At 39.3% G+C, this 20,106-nt stretch overlaps 1 protein-coding gene across 2 annotated transcripts in view; it reads left to right on the top strand.

Annotated features, from left to right (window-relative positions):
- The window catches only part of SHANK2 (SH3 and multiple ankyrin repeat domains 2), a 318,926-nt gene that overhangs the window by 3,148 nt on the left and 295,672 nt on the right, over positions 1–20,106 (top strand). The window contains exons 2-8 of one of the 2 annotated variants that reach the window (XM_086748644.1): positions 2,481–2,700; positions 11,955–12,158; positions 13,876–13,947; positions 15,115–15,223; positions 15,483–15,634; positions 16,424–16,591; positions 19,895–20,011. In XM_086748644.1, coding sequence (XP_086604770.1) covers positions 2,497–2,700; positions 11,955–12,158; positions 13,876–13,947; positions 15,115–15,223; positions 15,483–15,634; positions 16,424–16,591; positions 19,895–20,011 — 1,026 coding nt within the window. In that variant the 5' untranslated portion in view covers positions 2,481–2,496. Of the gene's footprint in view, positions 1–2,480; positions 2,701–11,954; positions 12,159–13,875; positions 13,948–14,375; positions 14,423–15,114; positions 15,224–15,482; positions 15,635–16,423; positions 16,592–19,894; positions 20,012–20,106 lie in introns of those variants that run through there. The other variant, XM_086748645.1, reaches the window with a different exon arrangement.

Raw genomic sequence — 20,106 nt, 5'->3', positions numbered from 1 at the left:
CTCTGTGCTGAAACCAGCCACTGCTCTCTCATGTTGCTATAGAATACAATCAGCTTGACTAGAGGAAGCAAAGATCTGTTGTGTTTTTAAGAAAATGAAAGAAGACGTCCCAGACAATCACATCAGCAAAACCTAATGTATATTTTAGTTATATAACATCCTTTTGAACCAATGGATGGGAACCTGGGATGCGGTATTTTCTCCTGCTATGCAAGCCTAGGTAAGCCAGGCAACCTGCCTTACTTTTCTCAGGGTAGTAGTTTCAGTTATGGACAAGTCTTTGGAATATCACTGGGACAAAACTGAAGCAGTTCCTGGAAGATGATAACTTCCCTGTCAGAGCTGTGGTAGTGAACATCTCTGGTTAACAAATGGTGGGATCTTCCATTTCCGTGCAACTCAAGAGCCAACCAACCAAATTCCCCAAAGGTGTCTGTAGATTTAGGGAGATATGCTTGACCTCTGCTCCTTGGCAGGACCTGCCCTACACTGGGACTTGTCTTGTACTGATTTAGTTTCTCCAGTGATTAGGTTGTCTTGTTTAAAAACAGACATTTAAATGATCTGCTTCTCCATAGCACTGGTGGGGCGCTGTAGGTCCAGTCTTTGGTTATCCTTTCAATGGTTACTTGTGCATTTTTCTTTTTAATCTGTATTCCAGAAAATTAGGTGTCTTGTGCCTTGTTGATGTGTCTCCAAGGAGTTATTTGTCCCACTATTTATTAAACTTAAGTGCATGATACCTGGGAAATTGTTCTTCAGCTAATGATTTCCCTTTGGTATTCCATAATGAAGTATTTCTGGATATTTATTTTTTTTTTTGTGTGAAAATCCACTTGCCAAAGCCGTGGGAAGTTTTTTTCCTAATTCAACTGTTCATTTGTGTGCTTTATAATTGCAGTTTACTGCTCCCTGTCAGAGGAGTTGAATCCATTGCCCTGGAATGTGTTACACTCTCAGATGGCTTAGGGAGAGACAAACTATGTGATGGTCTTAATGTCTTTTTCCTTGCACCCACTCGCCTATACCTCTTCTACTCTTAAATGCCATGTATCGACCTACTGTATTTTGGCTTCATGTGATTTAGCCCTGGTAGATAAATAGGGAAGCCGTTGAAATGTTTATGCTTTTTGTTGACTTAAGGTGCTTTGGAGAGCAGCATTAATCTACAATTCAGTGAAGCAGTAAGAAAATGAAATACTCCCTCAAGAGTTTTCCTTTGTAAACAGAGCCTTGCATTAAGCTGCTGTGAACTGGCGTGCCTTCAGATTTTTGAATGTACTGTTTTTGTCTTCATTAGTCATTGGAATTGTCTTTCATCAGAAATAGCAATAACACTTTGATGATGTGGGTATGTGATGAGCTTTGGAAATGCTTGCCCTTGACCTCGAGCTTTGGGCATGCCTCACCACTGCCTGTCCTCTGGTGTGAACGCTGGCCCCGACATATGGTCACCTTAAAACGCTAAATTAGAGCGGCAACCTTTTATGCCTGCTTTGTAATTATTGCGGTATAAATGACTGGACAACGAAGAGGAATGAGTAATCTGGTTGTGATATTTAGTTGGCCCAAACTAAATCATGAAACACAATGGTAAAAAATGGTCTCTCCAAGCTGAAGAAGTATGTGGTTACAGACCACTGCACAGTTTATGGTGGTATTTTCAATTTTTTTGCAGTATAAATTTATTTCCCATTTTTCCATTGAATAATAATTTTCATTTCCTGCAGGCGCTTTTAGTTGGTGGGACAAAAAAGGTCTTTGCTGCTGTAGCTGGGAAAACCCACAAGGAAAATGTTCTGCTGTTCTTCCTCACTTTCATTTTAGCCTAATCTGTGTCATAGATTTAAAATATTTCTAAAATCCATATCTGGGAATGTACAATAGAAAGGTTTCGGTAGCGTTGACAGTAAAGGGTGTTGTCTGAGCCACAAAGCAGCATCTGCATCTGTCTGGCTCCCTGTAGTATTTAATTTTTTGGTTGATTCTGCTGTTTGAAAATACTGTTTTGTATTGAAGCCTTACCTGTACAGTTTCTCATTGTACAGGATGATGTTAGTTTACACCTGTATTAATTTCCTGAAATGCCTCTTTGCATGGGGAGAAGTAGGCTTCCAAGCCAGATGTGGTCCTAAGTACAGTTTACAACACTGCTCTTTAGCAGAGAACCTGGTAATTATGCTGGGTTTTTCTGGATCATTTGAGAAGCTGGGTGTGCCTGGGAAGAAAGGCCATCTTCCCTTTTATATCTCTTTTTCCTTCTCGTGTCCTTCTTCCTCTTCTGTAGTAAATTGGTAGCCAGACTTGTATCTGTTACACTCTGCCTACACACACAAATTGCAGGAGGAGATAAAAAGAGCATAGAACATACAACTTTTTTGTTAAATGCATGTTACTTCCAGGAAAACAAAACTTGTAGCTAATTCATTTTATGACTTTAAATGTAAGTTATCTTTTTCTCTTTTTGCTTTTTTTGGCAGGATAAAAATCTTGAACATGCCTCGTAGCCCAACATCAAGTGAAGATGAAATGGCGCAAAGCTTTTCCGACTATTCTGTTGAGTCTGAATCAGACAGCTCCAAAGAAGAAACTATCTATGACACAATCAGAGCAACTGCAGAAAAGCCAAGCAGCAGAATGGAAGACAGTCAGAGCAACACATTAGTGATCCGAATTATAATACCCGATCTGCAGCAGACGGTAAGGGATATTGCGTTACAATAAAAAAAAAAAAAAATTATTAGCTTTGTTGGCTCCAGTCTGCAGTAGATCTGTTCTATATTCTTACATTTTTTAAAACAAATTATAGGCAAAATTTATGTCCTGTTTTCTTTTAATGTCTAAATTTGTTACCCCAGTTGTATGTCTGACTGATTGCCTGAACTAAAGGCACCATCCCATCCAAGAGAGCGTATTTAGTGTGTTAACTTGATGAAAGCCTGTCTGACCTGCATTCAGAAGTGTTTGGGTAGAAAAAAGAGAATTAGGCATCTAAAATCTCATCAGAAGATGAGGGTTGAACTCCAAAATAACATATTACCTCTATGAAAGCCTCATACATATGTAACCCCTTTGTCTTCCCTAGTTTCCCTGTTCATGAGATAGTTTCTTGTTGACACTAAACTGGGGTCTGGCAGGAGGTCATCAAGTTCTCTCTCTCTCTTTACCATATTAGATGGCTTTCTCTGTCATCCTCCCGTGAGAAGTTATCCTTGTTGGATAGCTGGCAGCTTTTAGAACATAAAGATGAGGGAAGAGAACCACAAATAAAGCTTTCTTTCCTCCTTTGTTGCTATGCCTTTACGACACGGTGTTGTTCCTCAGACCTCCACCCAGAGAAATCAACACACTCAATTTGGAGGAAGAATAAAGCGTGGCATTGAACTGTTCCACGTTCTTACAATGACATGAAATCACTATTTGGTTCACCGCTTATACTGGAAACATATCAGAGAGGATAAAATGGACCTTTTCTAATTTACCTGGAGGAGTAATTTGCAAGCTAAGTTGTGGACCTGTGGCTGTATTTCACATCCCTAAGTCTATTGGGTGAAAATGGAGAATTTTCAACATAAGATTTAATCTCTCACATCTTATAGAAATAATTGAACAGACTTTTCATTTGTTAAAAAATGTCTAATTAATTGAGTAAATTAGAATAAAAGTGTTTGGTTTTTTTTTTTTAATTAAAAAAAAACCATGTTGGCTGTTCCTTATGTATTAGAAATCTTCAGTACAAATTCCTCACTTTCTCTCACAAGGAACTAGCGAGTTGTGTTTCTTTTATGGTTGAGTGTGTAAAATTCAGTGTCTGGAATGTTAGGAGTATAAAGTTGGAAGAGTTTGCTGTTGTAACTTTGCAAGTAAAAGAATCATTGTCCTCGGCAAGTGCTACGATAGGAATAACACTCTCATCCTGGAGAAGGTCTTGGGAGTTACTGATTCTACCTAGAACCACAACCTGTCCAAGTTTGTGATTATCTGAATTATCCTGGGCCTCCTTGAATGCTGTTGTTGGGTTTTTCAACTGATGGTAGGCATCAGACTTTTTTTTCATTTCAAGATGATTATAAAACTACAATTCTTTTTATGGATGTGTGCTACATACATCACTCTGTGCTGACATTTGAGATCTACATCATACTGTGCTGCCACTGAAGATCTCGCTCAGATGAAATTGTTCCTTTCTATTTAATTAAGTTTATTTTTAGAATGATAGAGATGGCCTATCTACAGGCTGACAGGGAAGAGCTGTTTTGACAGCGTGGCCCCAGGTGTGGCTGTAGAGCTCTTTTTTTAAAGCTCAGTCTACACAGTGCTGCAGAAACCCAGAGAAATCTGAGTTGGGCTTAGGAGCATTACCTTTTAAATTTTTGTACTTAAAATATTATTTTAGATGAGGATTGCTGAAATTACAGTACCACTCCATTAGTTTATATGGCGTGAGATTAAACTCTGTGAAGATGAAGTGGTGTGGGACCCAAGCTGGACAGGAAGGCTTCGGAGAGCAGAGCAGGACTGGGGCTGATGTGAGCCACACGGGATTTTTATTAAATCTTGGCTGAAGCAGTCATCACCTTGGGTCTTTCATTTCAGTATTGATTGAAATACTGAAATAAAATTTAAAAGGATTTTGCCTGTAGTGAAGTCCTCTGTCAAGACAAGCTCTATCTGGACATGGTTAGGATTTGTTGATGATCCTACCAGCTTGCTGTGTCTTTGACTGTGTTCACAGCTCAATGAACAGATCCAGTACAATGGAAAGATTAGCTTTACTTGCTAGGTTTACTCTGCTGTTAAAAACAGAGATGTTAGCCTCCTGAAGCCCTCTTATTTCATTACTCATTTTTAGATAAGTTATTTGTTTGACACTGTTGAAACAATTATTTTTTTTTAAATCCATTTTGTGCAGGAAATTAAATAAATCAAAAAGTATTTTAGGTTTTGTGTTTCACTTATTTGTTTTTATTGCATTACTTTTTGCATTTTTTTTTCCTTTTCAATAAACTTAATGAAAAGTAACTAAATTGTTTTAAACAGTTCTATAGCAGATGATCTATTACTGATTTAATTTATCAGCCCACAAGCTCTTGTACAGAAAAGTGAAATCTGGATTCAGTTTTGCAAACAAGGAGACTGATAAATATAATGTAGCAAAGCTTGGAGAAGATCATAGTTCACGAGCTGTGTTAGAGCTACAAGCCAAATCCAACGTACACCCTGTTTGCTGTATAATTATAATTAATTTAACGTAAGACGTTTAAAATTGGTCTGTTTAATCAAAGGAGCACGAAATGGCATCATTTAGTTTTATATTTTTATTCTTTATCGTTTTTTAGAAAGTATGATTAAGAATATATTTGCTTAAAGAAAGGCAAATTTAGGGTTTTAGATAAGACTCAACGCACTGGGAAGCTTTAAACCCCTACCTAAACTCACTAGGAATGAATGTTTGTGCATCCGCAGTGACTGTGGTGTAAATCGCCTTTACTTCATTGTACGGATGAGATGAGCACCAAGCAGCATAAGCAGGATGTGCTGCTGCAGACTTTATAACTTACCACCTGTTGCAGGAAATCTGCCTTGTTGCCCTTTTATTCTCATTTGAAACTTTAAAGATAATATAAACCTTGACAAAGAAATACAAAGCTCTTGTGAAGACTTAACTTTTCTGTTCTTACATCAATTCTTTTTTGTCTCCTTTTCCATTCAGATGCTAATCCAATGTATTGGTATTGAAACAATACTTTGTAGAAAGAGTGATTTCTTATTGTTTTTGTGCGTCATCGGTGTTCAAGTAAGTGTCATCCTTAGCACAGGACGGTGGGGAGTGTTTAAATGAGTGACAGAAAGGTTCCCTGAGCTCAGTACAATTATTGAGAGCATAGAAAGCCCTCCGTATTCACAAACATACGTGCATAGGAGAGTGGGGAAAAAAAAATTGTCTGGCATTTAATTTCCTGATTTAATAAGCGAGGAGGCTCAGCTTTAATAGATCCTTTATGGAGGCAGGACACAGGTGCAATCTCTTTTGATCAGAAGCTTGTTTGCAGTGCATCCAGCCCAAGGGCTCTGGCTTGACGATGACCCCTGCTTCTTGCTGTTGAGTTGGGAATGACAGTACCTGAGTAGTTCCTCCTCTCTTTGCAGCAGTGGTGCAGGGTTTCTTGGCAGCTTAGGCAATGTTCGATTGTCTTTGCCCTTACCGTGAGGATGCTTCATCCCCAGGGCAGCAAAGCTCAGTGCCACGCTGTTGGCAGCACTGGTGGGTGTCAGATCTGCATCTTTCCTCCCTGGTAAGCAAAGTTCACAGTCAACAGCCCCCAGCACTCTGCCGCCCAAGGCGACTGCCTACCTTGTGCCTAAAGGCAACCGTGTCTGCGGATGGCATCAAATGGCTTTTGGGCAGGGAAAATCGGGTGAACTAATGTGTCTGCGCTTTTCTCTGCGATGCCTGGCCTATCTGACCTCTCCCTAGATCTTTTTGGTCTGAATCGAGGGTAAATCTTCTTGTATCGGTTTCCTTTATCAGCCCATGACACGTCACAAGTGATTCTGCCTGTATCTGGAAAGAGTCTGGTTCTTCTCTGGTAACTGTTGTCAAGAAAATCTCCTTTGCTTGATATTCTGACAATGATGTCTAATGTTTTGTGCTTAGAATTGCTCTTTTTCCCAGACTTCAAGAACAGATCTGTCAGCTAATTCTTTTAAGGAATGTTTTCATCATTTTATTATCAACACATGCTGGTTGTTCTGCTCTTTTGTTTTATCCTATACTTACGTGCTCCCTCTGGGTTATGTTAGAATCAAAATGCTCATATTTGTATGTTTTTTTAAATTGTGATGCTGAGATGGGATTGGGTCTGCTGAAGACTACCTTGAAATGCTTTCTGCACATCTGTTTTGCTCCTCCGCTTCAGTAATGAGCACTTACTGACTCCTCCCTCCTCTGTTTTTTTTCTTTCTTTTTTTTTTTTTTTTTTTTTTTTTTAATGTTGGACTTTCCATGCAAAATGTTGTTTGGTAAGTGGCAGTTTGGTAAAGAAACCACTTAAGTTGTAGCCACTTTTTGGTTTGCCATTTCTGCATTGCTTTGTATACTTTTGTATCCTTTCTTTACTTTTCCCAGTTTTTAGGATTAAGAATCTTTTCCTTTTGTGCTTTTCTTCCTTACATAAAAAACTTGTTTAATTTATGCAATTTTTATCTTATGGAGGTAGGGACCCAGTTGTCACAACTGCACCTTGAGTCACGTTTTTGCTTAGGATGCCTCCATTTTCACTTGTTACCAGTCTGTACTGGCATCCACTGCCTCAGATCTATTCCGTTGCAACTTTTCATGAGTATTCTTCTTCTGTATCCAGTTTTGTGACTGATCATTGCTGCTTTTTGCTTGTAGTTGATCTTTTTATCTGCAGTTTGATGATGGAAACATTGTGGGTGCTGCTGGCATCTGTTCTTATGCCCTTGGTCTGGACAGGTGATCTGACTTGCCAGCAGATAATGGTGTGACCAGACTGTTTTTGTTTTTTTTTTTTTTTTTCCCCTGACCTTTCATCTCATGAATTCTGTGTTTTCTGAACGTATTTTGATGAAGGGAAGTGGTGCCTCCAAGAATTAAGTTGAACACCGAGCACGAATCAAAATGAGCGACTTGCTCCATTTTTTTCATGATACCCAATTCTCATTTACATTTCCTACTTTTTGGTTGTCACATCCTTAATATTGACGTCTTCCCTTGAAAGGAATAACTTATATTTTGGTATTCTGACAGTCACATTTTGGAGGTAGCTGTACAAACCATTTGTGATGGTTCCTCTGTCTCAGCACAGTTCCTTGTGATTGACAGCTTCCTGAGTCTGATGAAAAAGATGTGTTGGTTGATAGATTTTGAACAGATAAATGTTATTCCTCAGAGATTCTGTGTCATTAATGTTATTCCCATTGAATTAATATCTTCCCTTTAGCTGGAGCAGATGAGCTGCGTTTTTTCCTTGCTTCCAGTTCTATTGCGCTTAGTGACTTGCTCTCACCAGCGTGCAGGAATGCAAGATTATAATTGACCGTGTCTCTCGGGATCCAGACAGATTTAATATCAAAACCACAGGTCTCGCATTTCAGCAGCCAACGTTGACGTGCTGTCTTGCTGCCAGACTTGAATTTTGAGTGGCCTAGTGTGGTTTTGGCAGTGTTTTTGAGCTGCTCAGGGCTGCTTTTTCGATTTGTATTTGAAAGAACTGTTAGAGTTTTTATAGCATATATAGAAAGGGTGGAAATAGTAGATCCCACATCTACCAATGCAAAATGTCTCTTTTTTTTTTGTATGTGTTTCTCTAGTTCTTGATCACTAAACTATCCCTATTTTTTGATAACTTTTTTTTATAATAAGTTGTTGAAGATTAGAAAAAGTTGTCCAGCTTTTTTGACTCAGCTACTGTCTCATTTCCTTGTGGTCACCACACCATGTGGATCTAATGAACTCTTCCATATTTCCTAACTAAAGCAACCTGTGTGTAGGTTCTGCTGTGATTCAGCTGATGTTTTCTGAGGGTTGAAAGCGTGGCGGTAAGTAATGACTTGTCTACACGATCGAGATGATGACTGTGGCCCTGGGAGGGCTGCCAGACGGATAGAGAAATGGCACAGGGCAGGCTGATCTAAAATGCACCTTGTGCAACGTTTGAGTGGTCCTTCTTATCTTCTTGGTCAGCAGCTGCCTCCAAGAGAGCTGTAACAGCCTCCATCTCTATGCTGCCTGGCTTCATGGGAAGCATAAATAATCACTTTTCTCACTTGTTTCATTTATCTGAGTCTGAGAAATTTTGGTTGGAAACAGTTATTCAGTTATTGACTTGATTTTTACATAGTTGTTATTAATTCCTTATAGATTACTAATGGGATCAACATTTATTAAAATAAGCACATTTTTGTTGTGGATGACTAGAAGAGCTGGGGCTGTGAATAAACTAGTTAGTGACATTACTAGTTTCAGACTGCTTCTGTGTCTGTTCTACCATTGAGGACTCTACAAAATATTGTAGTTAGTGTGATTGAAATAAAATAGTGGTATATTTATCAGATAAGTAATTTTAAAACAAATCTTCAAGCTACTGCACAAAAAGAATTCCTCACTGCCAGTCAAGTGAAGATGGTTAAACCATCATGTCCTGTTTTCATGCGTGATGTGAACTTGCCAGTGTCAGACCTGTGGAAAGCGAAGTATTTCAGAAGATAACTGTTGTGCATTACTGATGCAATGTGCATGAACATTGTAGAAGGATTTATTTTCCATTGAAATGATTTTGAAGAAATGTGAAATTATTTATAATTTCACCAATTTAGCAAATCTTTGAGAATTAGAAATAGACACCATCATCTGCAATATTTGCATACAATCCAGAACAGAAGGAACACAAGAACAGACTGAACACAATTGAACGTGTTGAATTCTCAAGATGCACTAAAAAAGGCGAACAATTAAATTGTGATCAGAAGTTAGTGTTCTGTATTGTTAAAATCAAAACAGTGTCATACAGATCCAAAAATAATTTGTTTCGTATAAGGATTTCATGTAAGAAAGATTTTCCTGGGGGAAAAAAAAAAAACAAAACAACATGTAATTTCAAAATTATCATTGCTTCTTCCCGTTTTAATATAATTTCTTATAATTTTTCAGAGTGTGTGGATAATGACAAGCCACTGCAGGGTGATATAGCGTGTAGAAATTCAGCTCAGAACATACACTGTAAATGACAATTTTTAGAGCTGCTGAAAACTGCTGGTGTTTTTGTCTGAACTTTGTATTGAAGTTCCGATCCATGTAAGAGTCATGGAGCAGGTGGGGTTCAGAGCTGAAGGAACACAGGGATTTAAAACACATTGCCCTTGCTGCTAAGTCAATACCTTAACTACTGGGCTGTTCAGGAGTGAAAATGCTGTTTGTAATGTTCTTTCTGTCTCCCTCTCTCCTTCCCTCCACCATTTAAAACCCCCCAACTTTTCACAAAACACCTTGAAATGTGAAATGTGTAAGGGGAATGCAAGCTGCTGCTTTTATGGCAAAATCTAATATCTCATTTGACGACATTTTTATATTTAAGACTGTAAAGGATTAAAGGTATCTGTTATTTCCTAGGCCAAAGCATCACCTGAGCATGTTGCAATGTAAGTTTTATCCCTCTTCCCTTACATACCCTGAAATGTCTTAATGTCAGTACTTGAGCCATATCTGAAAAAGTGCACTTTGTGCAGGAGCTGATGAAAGACAAACCAAGTGGTAATTGTTAATAATTCATGCTCAGGAGCAGTGGAGCTGGACAGAGCCTGATATTCACGAGCCTGCGTTGCTTCCTCGGGCAAACCCCTGTGAGATGCTATCACGGCAACTTCGGTGGCACTGCTAGTCAGTAGCGATGAATAGAGGACATCTCGGTATCAGTGTCTGTCTATAGGCTTCGTATCTGAGGATTAATTCACGGAAACAGAGCCGAACTCCTCACCTTCAGTATGTTGTGATATTCAAAACCAGCTAGTCATCTCTGCTCTGATAAAGTGAATATATACGGAGGACTGGTTGGCTGCAGTGTTTGCTCAGTTAAAAATGGTTGTTGATTGAAAATCCTCCATGTCCTGGTTGCACTGTTCACTGTTGAAAATGTTCGCCACGTAATATTTAAACAGTCAAGACAAAGACATTGCGAGCATACAAAATTTTGTGACTTCTGCCTTTGAATTAGCTCTTCAGAATTCAGAATTGAATTGTTCAAATGAAGTCATTATTTGATTTGTGTATATGGGGTCGGAGATTACTTTCAGATGTATGCAGAGCTTGGCAGGATAAATATTTTTAGTACGAAAAGACAAAACTGCAACCATTTTTTTACGAATGACCTCAGGACTTAAAAGATGCCAGTAGATACTGCAGAAGTGAGCGCTACAGAAGCAGCTGTGAGTAAAGTTAAAGGAAACATTTCACTTTCTTCATAAAACATCAGTCTTATTTTTACTTGCTCTTCTGTTCTCTTACGTTTACGTACAATTATAATATGAAGAGTAGCAGAAGTCTTCAGAAAAGGCCTGAAGAGTAGTTACTGACATTATTACTGTAGCCAGAATTACAGCTAAGCTCCTGGAAATGTACTCATAAAAAAAAAAAGATATATCTGTGAAAATTTCTCTTTGGCCCATGTGCAATCCCTGCATCCTGTGTTGGGCCATCCTTTGAGGGGGCGAAGCAGGGACTCCTGTGCTGTAGCTCTGCCGTGGCAGCTCGGTCCAAGCCCTTCTTGTGGTCCAGGATGGGGCGAGTCAGCCGCACCATACGTTGACAACACATATCAGAGGCAACAAACTGGTTTCTGGGCATTGCCATCTGCTGGCAGCTTGTAGCCAATGACTGCACCATAAGCTAGAATTGTGAAATTCCTAAATTTAAAAAAATTCCTAAATTCCAACTTGGTAAGAAGCAGAGAACTGGAAAAGATTTTCAAGGTTTTCAAGTCTTCTGCTGCTTCACATCATATAGTTCCTCCCATAAACTTACCCTAAGATAAATGTAGCTTAACATGAATTACAATTCCTCCCTGAAATCCTTTTTTTTTTTTTTTTTTTTTTTGTAAAATTGTTGTGGAGCAGACTGATTGTCAGAACAGCCTAGAATCAAGTGGATGGTTAAGCAACTTGTAACACTTTCTTGGCTTTTCAAACCAGTTTGCCGTGAAGGTATTCTTTCTCTGAAGAAGGATCCGGTCTCTGATGTTTGTGGAGTTTTTCCAGTACTTGTGCTTCAGTTGTTGTAGAGGAATGCGTGTCTGAGATGCAATTCTTTTGATGTATGTTTTGTAGGTTTATTGTGTATGTTTGTATGTATTTATGACTTTTGTAAATTATAGAAGGTAAGACGCTGTTTAAATATTCTTTCCTTAATTAGATTTTAAAATAATTTCTCTTTGCAGAAATGCATTAGATTTAACCCAGAAGCCTCAGTGTGGGTTGCAAAGCAACGAATTTTGTGCACTTTGAATCAGAGTTTGAAAGACGTCCTGAATTATGGACTGTTCCAGCCTGCCAGCAATGGGAGAGATGGAAAGTTCTTGGATGAGGAACGACTTCTTAGGGAATACCCACAGCCCGTGAATAAAGGAGTTCCTTCACTTGAGGTATTTTTAGGTCTAATATGTGAAACATTTGTATTCTGATACAAACCATACAGTAAGCTGTATCTGAAGCTCTTACATGCACCTGAATTGCGTTTGGGAATCAGCAGGTCTGAACTGGAACCTTGCTCACAGAAGTGCTGGCGTTCCCTTGCACGGTGGACCTGTTTCGTGTGTTATTTCCCTGAAAGGCTACAGAGAATCAGCCTCTCTGGGAGATTTGATTTTGGAGTTTTCCCTCTGCTGAGAACACAGGAGATGTATCTTACTCTGTGATTTAATAAATAAATGTAAGGTTCTAGAATAAACTTTTGGGTCTCTGATTAGGTTTGCAATAGTAGGGTAGCAGTTGCTGAATAACTCTCTGCTTTCTCCCAAAGAGAGGATCTTCCTGTCTCAGTGAAGCCTTTTTTTTTTTTTTCCCCGATCTAGTTCCCTCTGTGCCCTCCTTCAGAGTGCACAGATTTCCTGTTGTCTCTCTTCAGGGAAAGCGGTAAGGGAAGAGAGGGGGATATGTGTGTGAAGCAGTCACACACGCTGGAATTTCCTCCCTCGCTGTTGCTCGTGCAGAGCCTGTGCAGCTGGGGGACGAACTGGCCAGAACTGTTACAGCACTGGGGGACCATGGAGCAGAGCCAGATCACACCGAAACACAGTATAAGAGGAAACTGGGGCATGAAACTAGTATTTAATTAATTTAGGTATTGCTTGTATGGTGCTACATCAACCACTAATAATCTGCAGTTAATAGACTTACTAACGCAAATCCAAGCATAAAGAATGAGGGTCCAGAGAAAGTTTGATGTCCTAGCTTTTCTAGCAGTTTATTTCAGAAATTCAATCATTGATGTCCATATCATAGCCATAAGTAAATTAAATAACCAATTTATTTTTTTTTCTGTTATGTTGTTTTGTGGGTGTTCACTGTTCACATAATTCTCACTGCAGCTAAAGAATGGCAATTCAGGGGTTAAAAACGGCCTTGTGAAAAGCCTAGATGAAAGCCTCATTCAATGCGGTCTCCTTGTCCAACAGACACGCTGTATTCTTTCAATTCTGCGTACTGTGATTAGATAACAGTAAATTATAGCGATGTAAATCCCATTATTTTTGTCATAGATCTTGCTGCTCTGGCCGTAGGGTAGCAAACTGTTCAGGGTAAAATGTGAGTGAGTTTCAGCCAAAAGAGGCAATCCTCTGGACCTCACTCACAGGCCCAGTCCTGTTGAACATCAGAACTATTCCCATGTGTAAGCTCTGCCTATGTTGACTAAAGGATTTGTCAGGTTTGTTTTTCTTTTTTTAAATTTCAGAAATGCCACGCTGAGATATTGAAATATGTATTTTTTAATTTAACATGCCTTCCCAGTTCTTCTTTCTGCCAGAGACTATAAATGAAAGTACACAGATACCCTTAGGGAAAAGCTCTTTTCACTGTTATTCTTGCTTATTTCTGTAGATTCTAGAGGCTGATCTCATTTCCCATACACCTCCACTGAATTCAGTATATTTGTACAAGATACAAATTTTGCTTGCATGAACTGTAAATTATGATGCCACTATGTTAAGTACAGCACTGATTATTGGTGAATATTCAAAATTAAATACTAAGCCTTTTTTGAGTTTTGCCTAAATATACATCATCATAGATGATACTTTCTGGTAAGGTCAGAAAGTGATATTATGGGTTTTTAAATTTATTCTTTTTTTCCTCCCTCAGTTTCGGTACAAGAAAAGAGTGTACAAACAGTTCAATCTTGATGAAAAACAGCTGGCCAAGCTTCATACGAAGGTATGTCAAATTTACACGGTGAACTTGCTGAGGGTGCACTCGGTCCCACTGTCCACATTGCTGACAAAGGTGCTAAACAGGGCCAGTCCGAATACTGATCCTTGAGGAGCACCGCTCATCACCGATCTCCACTTGGACATCGAGCCGTTGACCACAACTCTTTGAGTGTGGCCATGCAGCCACTTCCTTATCCACTGAGTGGTCCATCCATCAAACCCACGTCTCTCCAGTTTAGAGAGAAGGATGTCGTGCAGGACAGTGTCAAATGCTTTCCATAAGTCCAGGTAGATGGCGTCAGTTTGATCATCCCTTGTCCACTGATGCTGTAACCCCGTCATAGAAGGCCACCAAATTGGTCAAGCACAATTTGCCCTTGGTGAAGCTCTGTTGGCTGTCACCAGTCACCTCCTTATTTTCCATGTGCCTTAGCATGGTTTCCAGGAGAATCTGCTCCATGACCTCTCCAGGCATAGAAGTGAGGCTGAGCAACCTGTAGTTCCCTGGGTGTTCCTTGTTTCCCTTTTTAAAAATGGGGGTTGTGTTACCCCTCTTCCAGTCATCAGGAACCTCACCAGACTGCCACGACTTCTCAAATATGATGGACAGTGGCTTGGCAACTTCATCCACCAGTTCCCTCAGGACCCGCAGTGTTTCTGAGAAACTGGAAATAAAGAGGAGTTCATTACTACCTGGGCTGGACAACAAACAGTGGGTGTTTCCAGCACCAACAGTAATGTGTGAATTGTGATCTGGGAAGTTCTCTCGTAGAAAAATTCCCGTGATTGACTCTTCTGTATGTATACAAGCAGTTTTAAATGAACCTTACTTCATAAATTCAGCGTGCTTTCAGCTTGCTGCAAAAATGCTGATCTATGTCTTTAGACTCTTTTGCAGGTCAGAATAATAATGATGATCACCACATAATCCTGATTTCTTAAAGAATGAATCTTTCAGTCATTTTTTCATTAAAACTGTGAAAAGCAGAATCTTTTTACTGTGTTTGACTTTTGAACATTATAAATTGTGGAGTTTATGCTCTCAGTATAAAAGCAAGTTATCCAGGAATGTGAGTTAGGTATTGACATCAGTTGACACAATATTTCACTTCTAGTAAAAATTCCCTTTTTTAAAATTAGAGGATGATTAATTTGAAACTTTTTGTTTCAGGCTAATTTGAGAAAATTTATGGATCATGTCCACCATCTCTCAGTGGAAAAAATCACAAAAATGTTGGACCGAGGACTGGATCCGAACTATCATGACCTAGAAAGCGGAGGTTAGAACAATAAAACTAGCAGCATAAAGTAGTTTGTTTGACCTGAATTGATTAACAGACTGAATCTCGCACATTCTTTCTATTGCCTTCCTAACTCTGGGCTAATGGAGTCAGTATGGTTTTGCTGCCTGAGGGAGAAAATTGATAATTTATTATTTTATTTGAGCAGCATTTTTAACTTACCATTTTTAAAGCAAATATTCTTCATTTTATAAATTTGCTCATCTTTTTTTCAAGTGCACGCTGTTCTCTTCTTTAGAAACACCCCTAACGTTGGCAGTTCAGCTTGACAATACAGTAGAAGTGATAAAAGCTCTGAAAAATGGAGGAGCACATTTGGACTTCAGAGCCAAAGATGGAATGACAGCTCTGCACAAAGCAGCCAGAGCCAAGAACCAAGTAACCCTCAAGGTAAATGCTTTCAGTAGCAAATTCTGTGTAATTTTATATTAAAAAAAAATTAAAAGGAGAATGTTTTCAGTTAATTACTGTGTTTGTCCTCAATGGGTCTGTTAATATGTGCTTGTTCCAGTGCTTTCTTGTGGCTTTCAAATCTTAGGATTTGCTTTCAATAAAGAGCCTTTTTGTTTCTGATTTTTTTTGGTAGGAAGAAAAAGTGGTGCAATTTACCTTATTTGTTGAAAAATTGGGAAAGATCTATCTGAAGAAATATGAATAACGTTATTGTTGCTTATCTCTTTGAAAGCAAATCCCAGTGTCATGGATTACACATTATATCTTAACAGAGTCTCGTCTGTTTTCTTTTGTATTTTAACAGATATTCTCAAATCACCTTGCTATTCTAGATTAAGTCTTGGTTTTGTGGCTTTTGCTTATTTCCTTTTGACAGATAGTCAGATTGCATGACATTTTTGATAAAGCATCTTGTGACTGAAGAGGAGAATGTATTGCAAAGGCGATGTAGCATTTTCAGAACTGAGATTTCTGAACTTGATGAGTGGATGGAAATTGGACATTGCCACTCATCCTTTCCTTGCTAATCCCATAGATTCCTTTAGGTCCTAATTCTTCTGAGGTCATTCCTTGCTTAACTTAGTGCTGCAGCCCATTCTAGCGGCTTATAAAGAAGTGAGCAAAAAATGTACGTCACAACAAATAACCTTTTTCAGGTTAGAAAAGTCCCTTTATAGTTAGAAGTCCCTCCAAAATATATTTTTCACAGTTTGTGATTGCTTTCAGACCCTTTTGGAGCTTGGAGCGTCTCCTAACTACAAAGACAGCTGTGGCCTGACACCGCTGTACCACACTGCTGTTGTGGGAGGGGACCCTTACTGCTGTGAACTGTTACTTCACGAACACGCTACAGTCGGTTGCAAAGATGAAAATGGATGGCAAGAAATTCATCAGGTAGGAAAGATTACCTTTGGTTTGGAGTTGAAGTTGTGTGAGGAGATATGCCATGGTTAAACGCTGTTCTGAGGGTCGTTTGGGTGCATTTAGTTCATGCACATACAAGTATGGAATTTCTTCCTTCTCCAGTTTGCTTATTACTTTGCATCCTGCTGTGGTGAATTAGAAGTGGAAACTGTTCCAGTGGAGTTCCGTAACTGTGAAATCCCATGGTTACTGTGGATTTTGCCGCGGAAATTGCACTAGTCGTATTTATGTAATGGACTCCTGGAAGTTTAGCATCCTATTAGTGGCACTTCAGTAAAAAAGCGTAACTCAGTTTTTAGTTAGATGCCAATTTTAGTGTCCTTGGTAACGGTTCTTCTGTGTTTGTCAGGGGTACTTTCTACTTTCTCTCTTGTGAACTTTACAGGAAGATTTGCATTCCGGATCCTTCAGTATATTGCACTGGATGATGTTAAACTCTTACAAACTCACAGTTTGAGTCATTTTACATTTCCTGCCTGTGTGGAAACTGGGATTCTAATGATTTTTCTTTTGCTGTTTGTACACGGGTTTTCCTTTCCTCCCTTACGTATTCAGTGTGTGGATAAAGGTAGTAGCATGCTCTTTGAAGAAAAAGTATTTTAAAAAATAGTCTTTTGAGGTTCATGGTGCTCATGATACCTTGAGCCAGCTATGGTGCCAGAATTCATCGGGCGCTGGCACATCTTGGTCGGCTTCACCTTAGCTGTTGGAAAGGCGGACTCCTTCCTCACCAAAGACCTAAATGGTATCTCTTTAAAAGACCTACAATGTTTGGTAAGGCATTTTCTTAAAAAAAACTTTGTCTTTGAACTCTTTCATCTTGTCTTCTCCAGAAACGTCTGGATATTATGCAACAGTTGTGTAAGAATGCTTTATTAATTTCTCTTTGCAGAGCGGTGAACTCAGTGATTTACAAAGTTTAAAGATTCTAGCAGTCCTAATGCCTTTGCAACTATTTTCTGCCTTTCCTCTCTATGGATGAGTTTGAGTAATCATAAAAAATGGAACTGATGTCGTATGATCAGATAAATAGTCAGCCTTACAGGTCTGCTTAGGCTTGGTAGGCTCACTTTTTTTTTTTTCTATGCACTAATCTTTTTAGTATACAACTTATTTTCTTCTTTTCTGTGAAAGAAATGGGAGATAGCTTTGGTACCGAGGTTTGGGCGGAGATGTGAGCTTTTTTGCTGTGGAAGTGTGTTCAGACTGAGGTTGTTTGGATCCATCTCTAGTAAGAAAAAAAAAAAGAAGATTAATTTACTACCATTTCTGAGGATGTGGAGGAAATGGATTGTAAGATCAGAGTGTCACCCCATCTGGACTTCCTGAAAACAGAGGGAAAAATTTCCTATTTTGAAAACCCAGCCTTATGCCCATATGGTTATTATTTCTTGTAATGAAACAGAGCTTTCCAAATCTGTTGTATTGGTTGTAATCCTGAATAAATCAGTGTTTACATCTGGATTACGGGCAATCTGTTTTCAGTAATCAATAATACAAGCATTCCTCAGTGAGTTAAGAAAGATGGTGATACGGTGCAATCCCATATGTTGTCTGTATGAAGAAGGCAAAGTTTCCTTGCGTGGCAAGGAATTGACAGCAAGGGTATTTTTCATTTTGCTGACACAAGCTTTAGCTGTAGAAGTTAAGCCTGGGTTGCCCTGATAGTAAGGGGAAGAGCAGAAGCGGTTCATGCTGTGCTAGGAAGTGACAAAAAGGAAATTCTTTGGAGATACCTGTCTCTCTGTATTGACCATACTGGGGAGCCCAGATGGATGGTTTGTACAGCTCACCGACCACACAGAGCCCTGTCACGAGGCGAAATGCATCTCCCGTGCGTTGGTTGTCATCCAGCATCTCCCCATAAGCTGAGTAAGCGTTACTGTCAGGTTGGCAAAGAGGAGGCAAATCCTGCTCTAGCAAAGGACACAAACTGAAGAGAGGGCCTGGTTTCAGTCCAGTTTACTGTTGTAAGAATAGGAAGCTGGAACTAGTTCTTGTATTTTAGGAGTTACTTTAGTAATTACGTATGCACATTCATACCTAGATGTTAAGTGACATTTAGAGACGAGACAGAATTGGTAATTTATAGCTAATTGTGCATTTGCTCTCGTCTCCGGCACCGTCAGAAACACAGTTACGGTTTGGTGCTGTTTCTCCCTTTGCTTGTTGTTCTGTTGCCTAGCCTTAAAGTATTTATGTTCTAATACCAACTTGCATAATGTCTCCATTATTTTGTCAAAGAATTTGTAAATTAATAGACTATTTAATAAACACTGGGGTTTTTTTTCTCATTTCTGTGTGTTGAAAATAGAAAGTAGAGGAAGAAAAGATGTAATGGTTAGGTTAGGATACTAGACTGGGATTTGGGATGTGTCACAGATTTAATTTGTGTATTAAGCAGTATGCTTCATTTTTCTGATCCAAATTGCAAGATATGTAGGTTTGTAACTCCCACTGAAGTCAGTAGTAAATAGCTGTCTAAGACAGAGTGGAATGGCTTTGTATACCTGTATCTCTCAGCTTCAATTCTGTGTTATTGTACAGGAATTACACTGATCTGAGATGGTACAAAGTTAAAAACATTACAAGTTGGGAGGTGCTCAGTTCGTGTGCTATATAGAAGGCGGCAGTCCAGTAAATGAGGCTGGTGAATGGAAATACTGTGATTTTTCTCAAATTTATTTGCTGATCAGGACAGTTTCAAATTTCAGTGGTCTCATTCATAGAGGTTTGTTCCCTTGTATTCAGGGTCTAACATTTCATTTGTGTTACTGATAAAGTAGCTGTTGAAGGTTTTCTCTCTTTTGGATCAGTACTCTGCATACACTGTGCGTCTGCTTGATATCACAGAATCAAGAAGATTATTGCTTGAATTTTGGCCAGATTTCCCTAAACTGTTTTCACGCCTTAAAAGCAGACTTTGAAAATCTGGTCATCTTCAGTGCCATCTAGTGGGCAACTTCCCGGAGATTACCAGGACAAAACGGTCTGTTGATCTGCTTGTCACATTTGGCAGATTTGAATATTAGTGGACAAAAAAGTGCCAAACTTTGTGCTTTCTCCATACCTTGAACTGCCGTTCCTCAAATAAGCAGATGCTTAAACTTACGCACGGACTTGCTGTGCCTGAAGTGTACAGATTGGTGTTTACGGGCGGGTATGCACATCTGGGTGTTAGTCCTCCCATTCAGTCCAGGAGTGGTTCTAACAATTAGACCCTAAGTAAAATAGATTGTACAATAACCAAAATATGAATATTTCTCTTTACAGGCTTGCCGGTATGGACACGTCCAACATCTGGAGCACCTCCTCTTCTACGGCGCCGATATGTGCGCGCAGAACGCCTCGGGAAACACAGCGCTGCACATCTGCGCCCTGTACAACCAGGTGAGCTGGCACGCGCCTCCTCTAGCACCAGACCCAGTTCCCCAGAGTTACACTGTCCTCCTTCAGTGACATAAAGGTCCCCGGCGAGAGCAGAG

Source organism: Chlamydotis macqueenii, chromosome 5 (assembly GCF_036417535.1).
Source record: "Chlamydotis macqueenii isolate bChlMac1 chromosome 5, bChlMac1.mat, whole genome shotgun sequence".
In the NCBI taxonomy this organism is placed as follows: domain Eukaryota; kingdom Metazoa; phylum Chordata; class Aves; order Otidiformes; family Otididae; genus Chlamydotis; species Chlamydotis macqueenii.
This window is presented reverse-complemented; position numbering and strand designations above follow the sequence as displayed.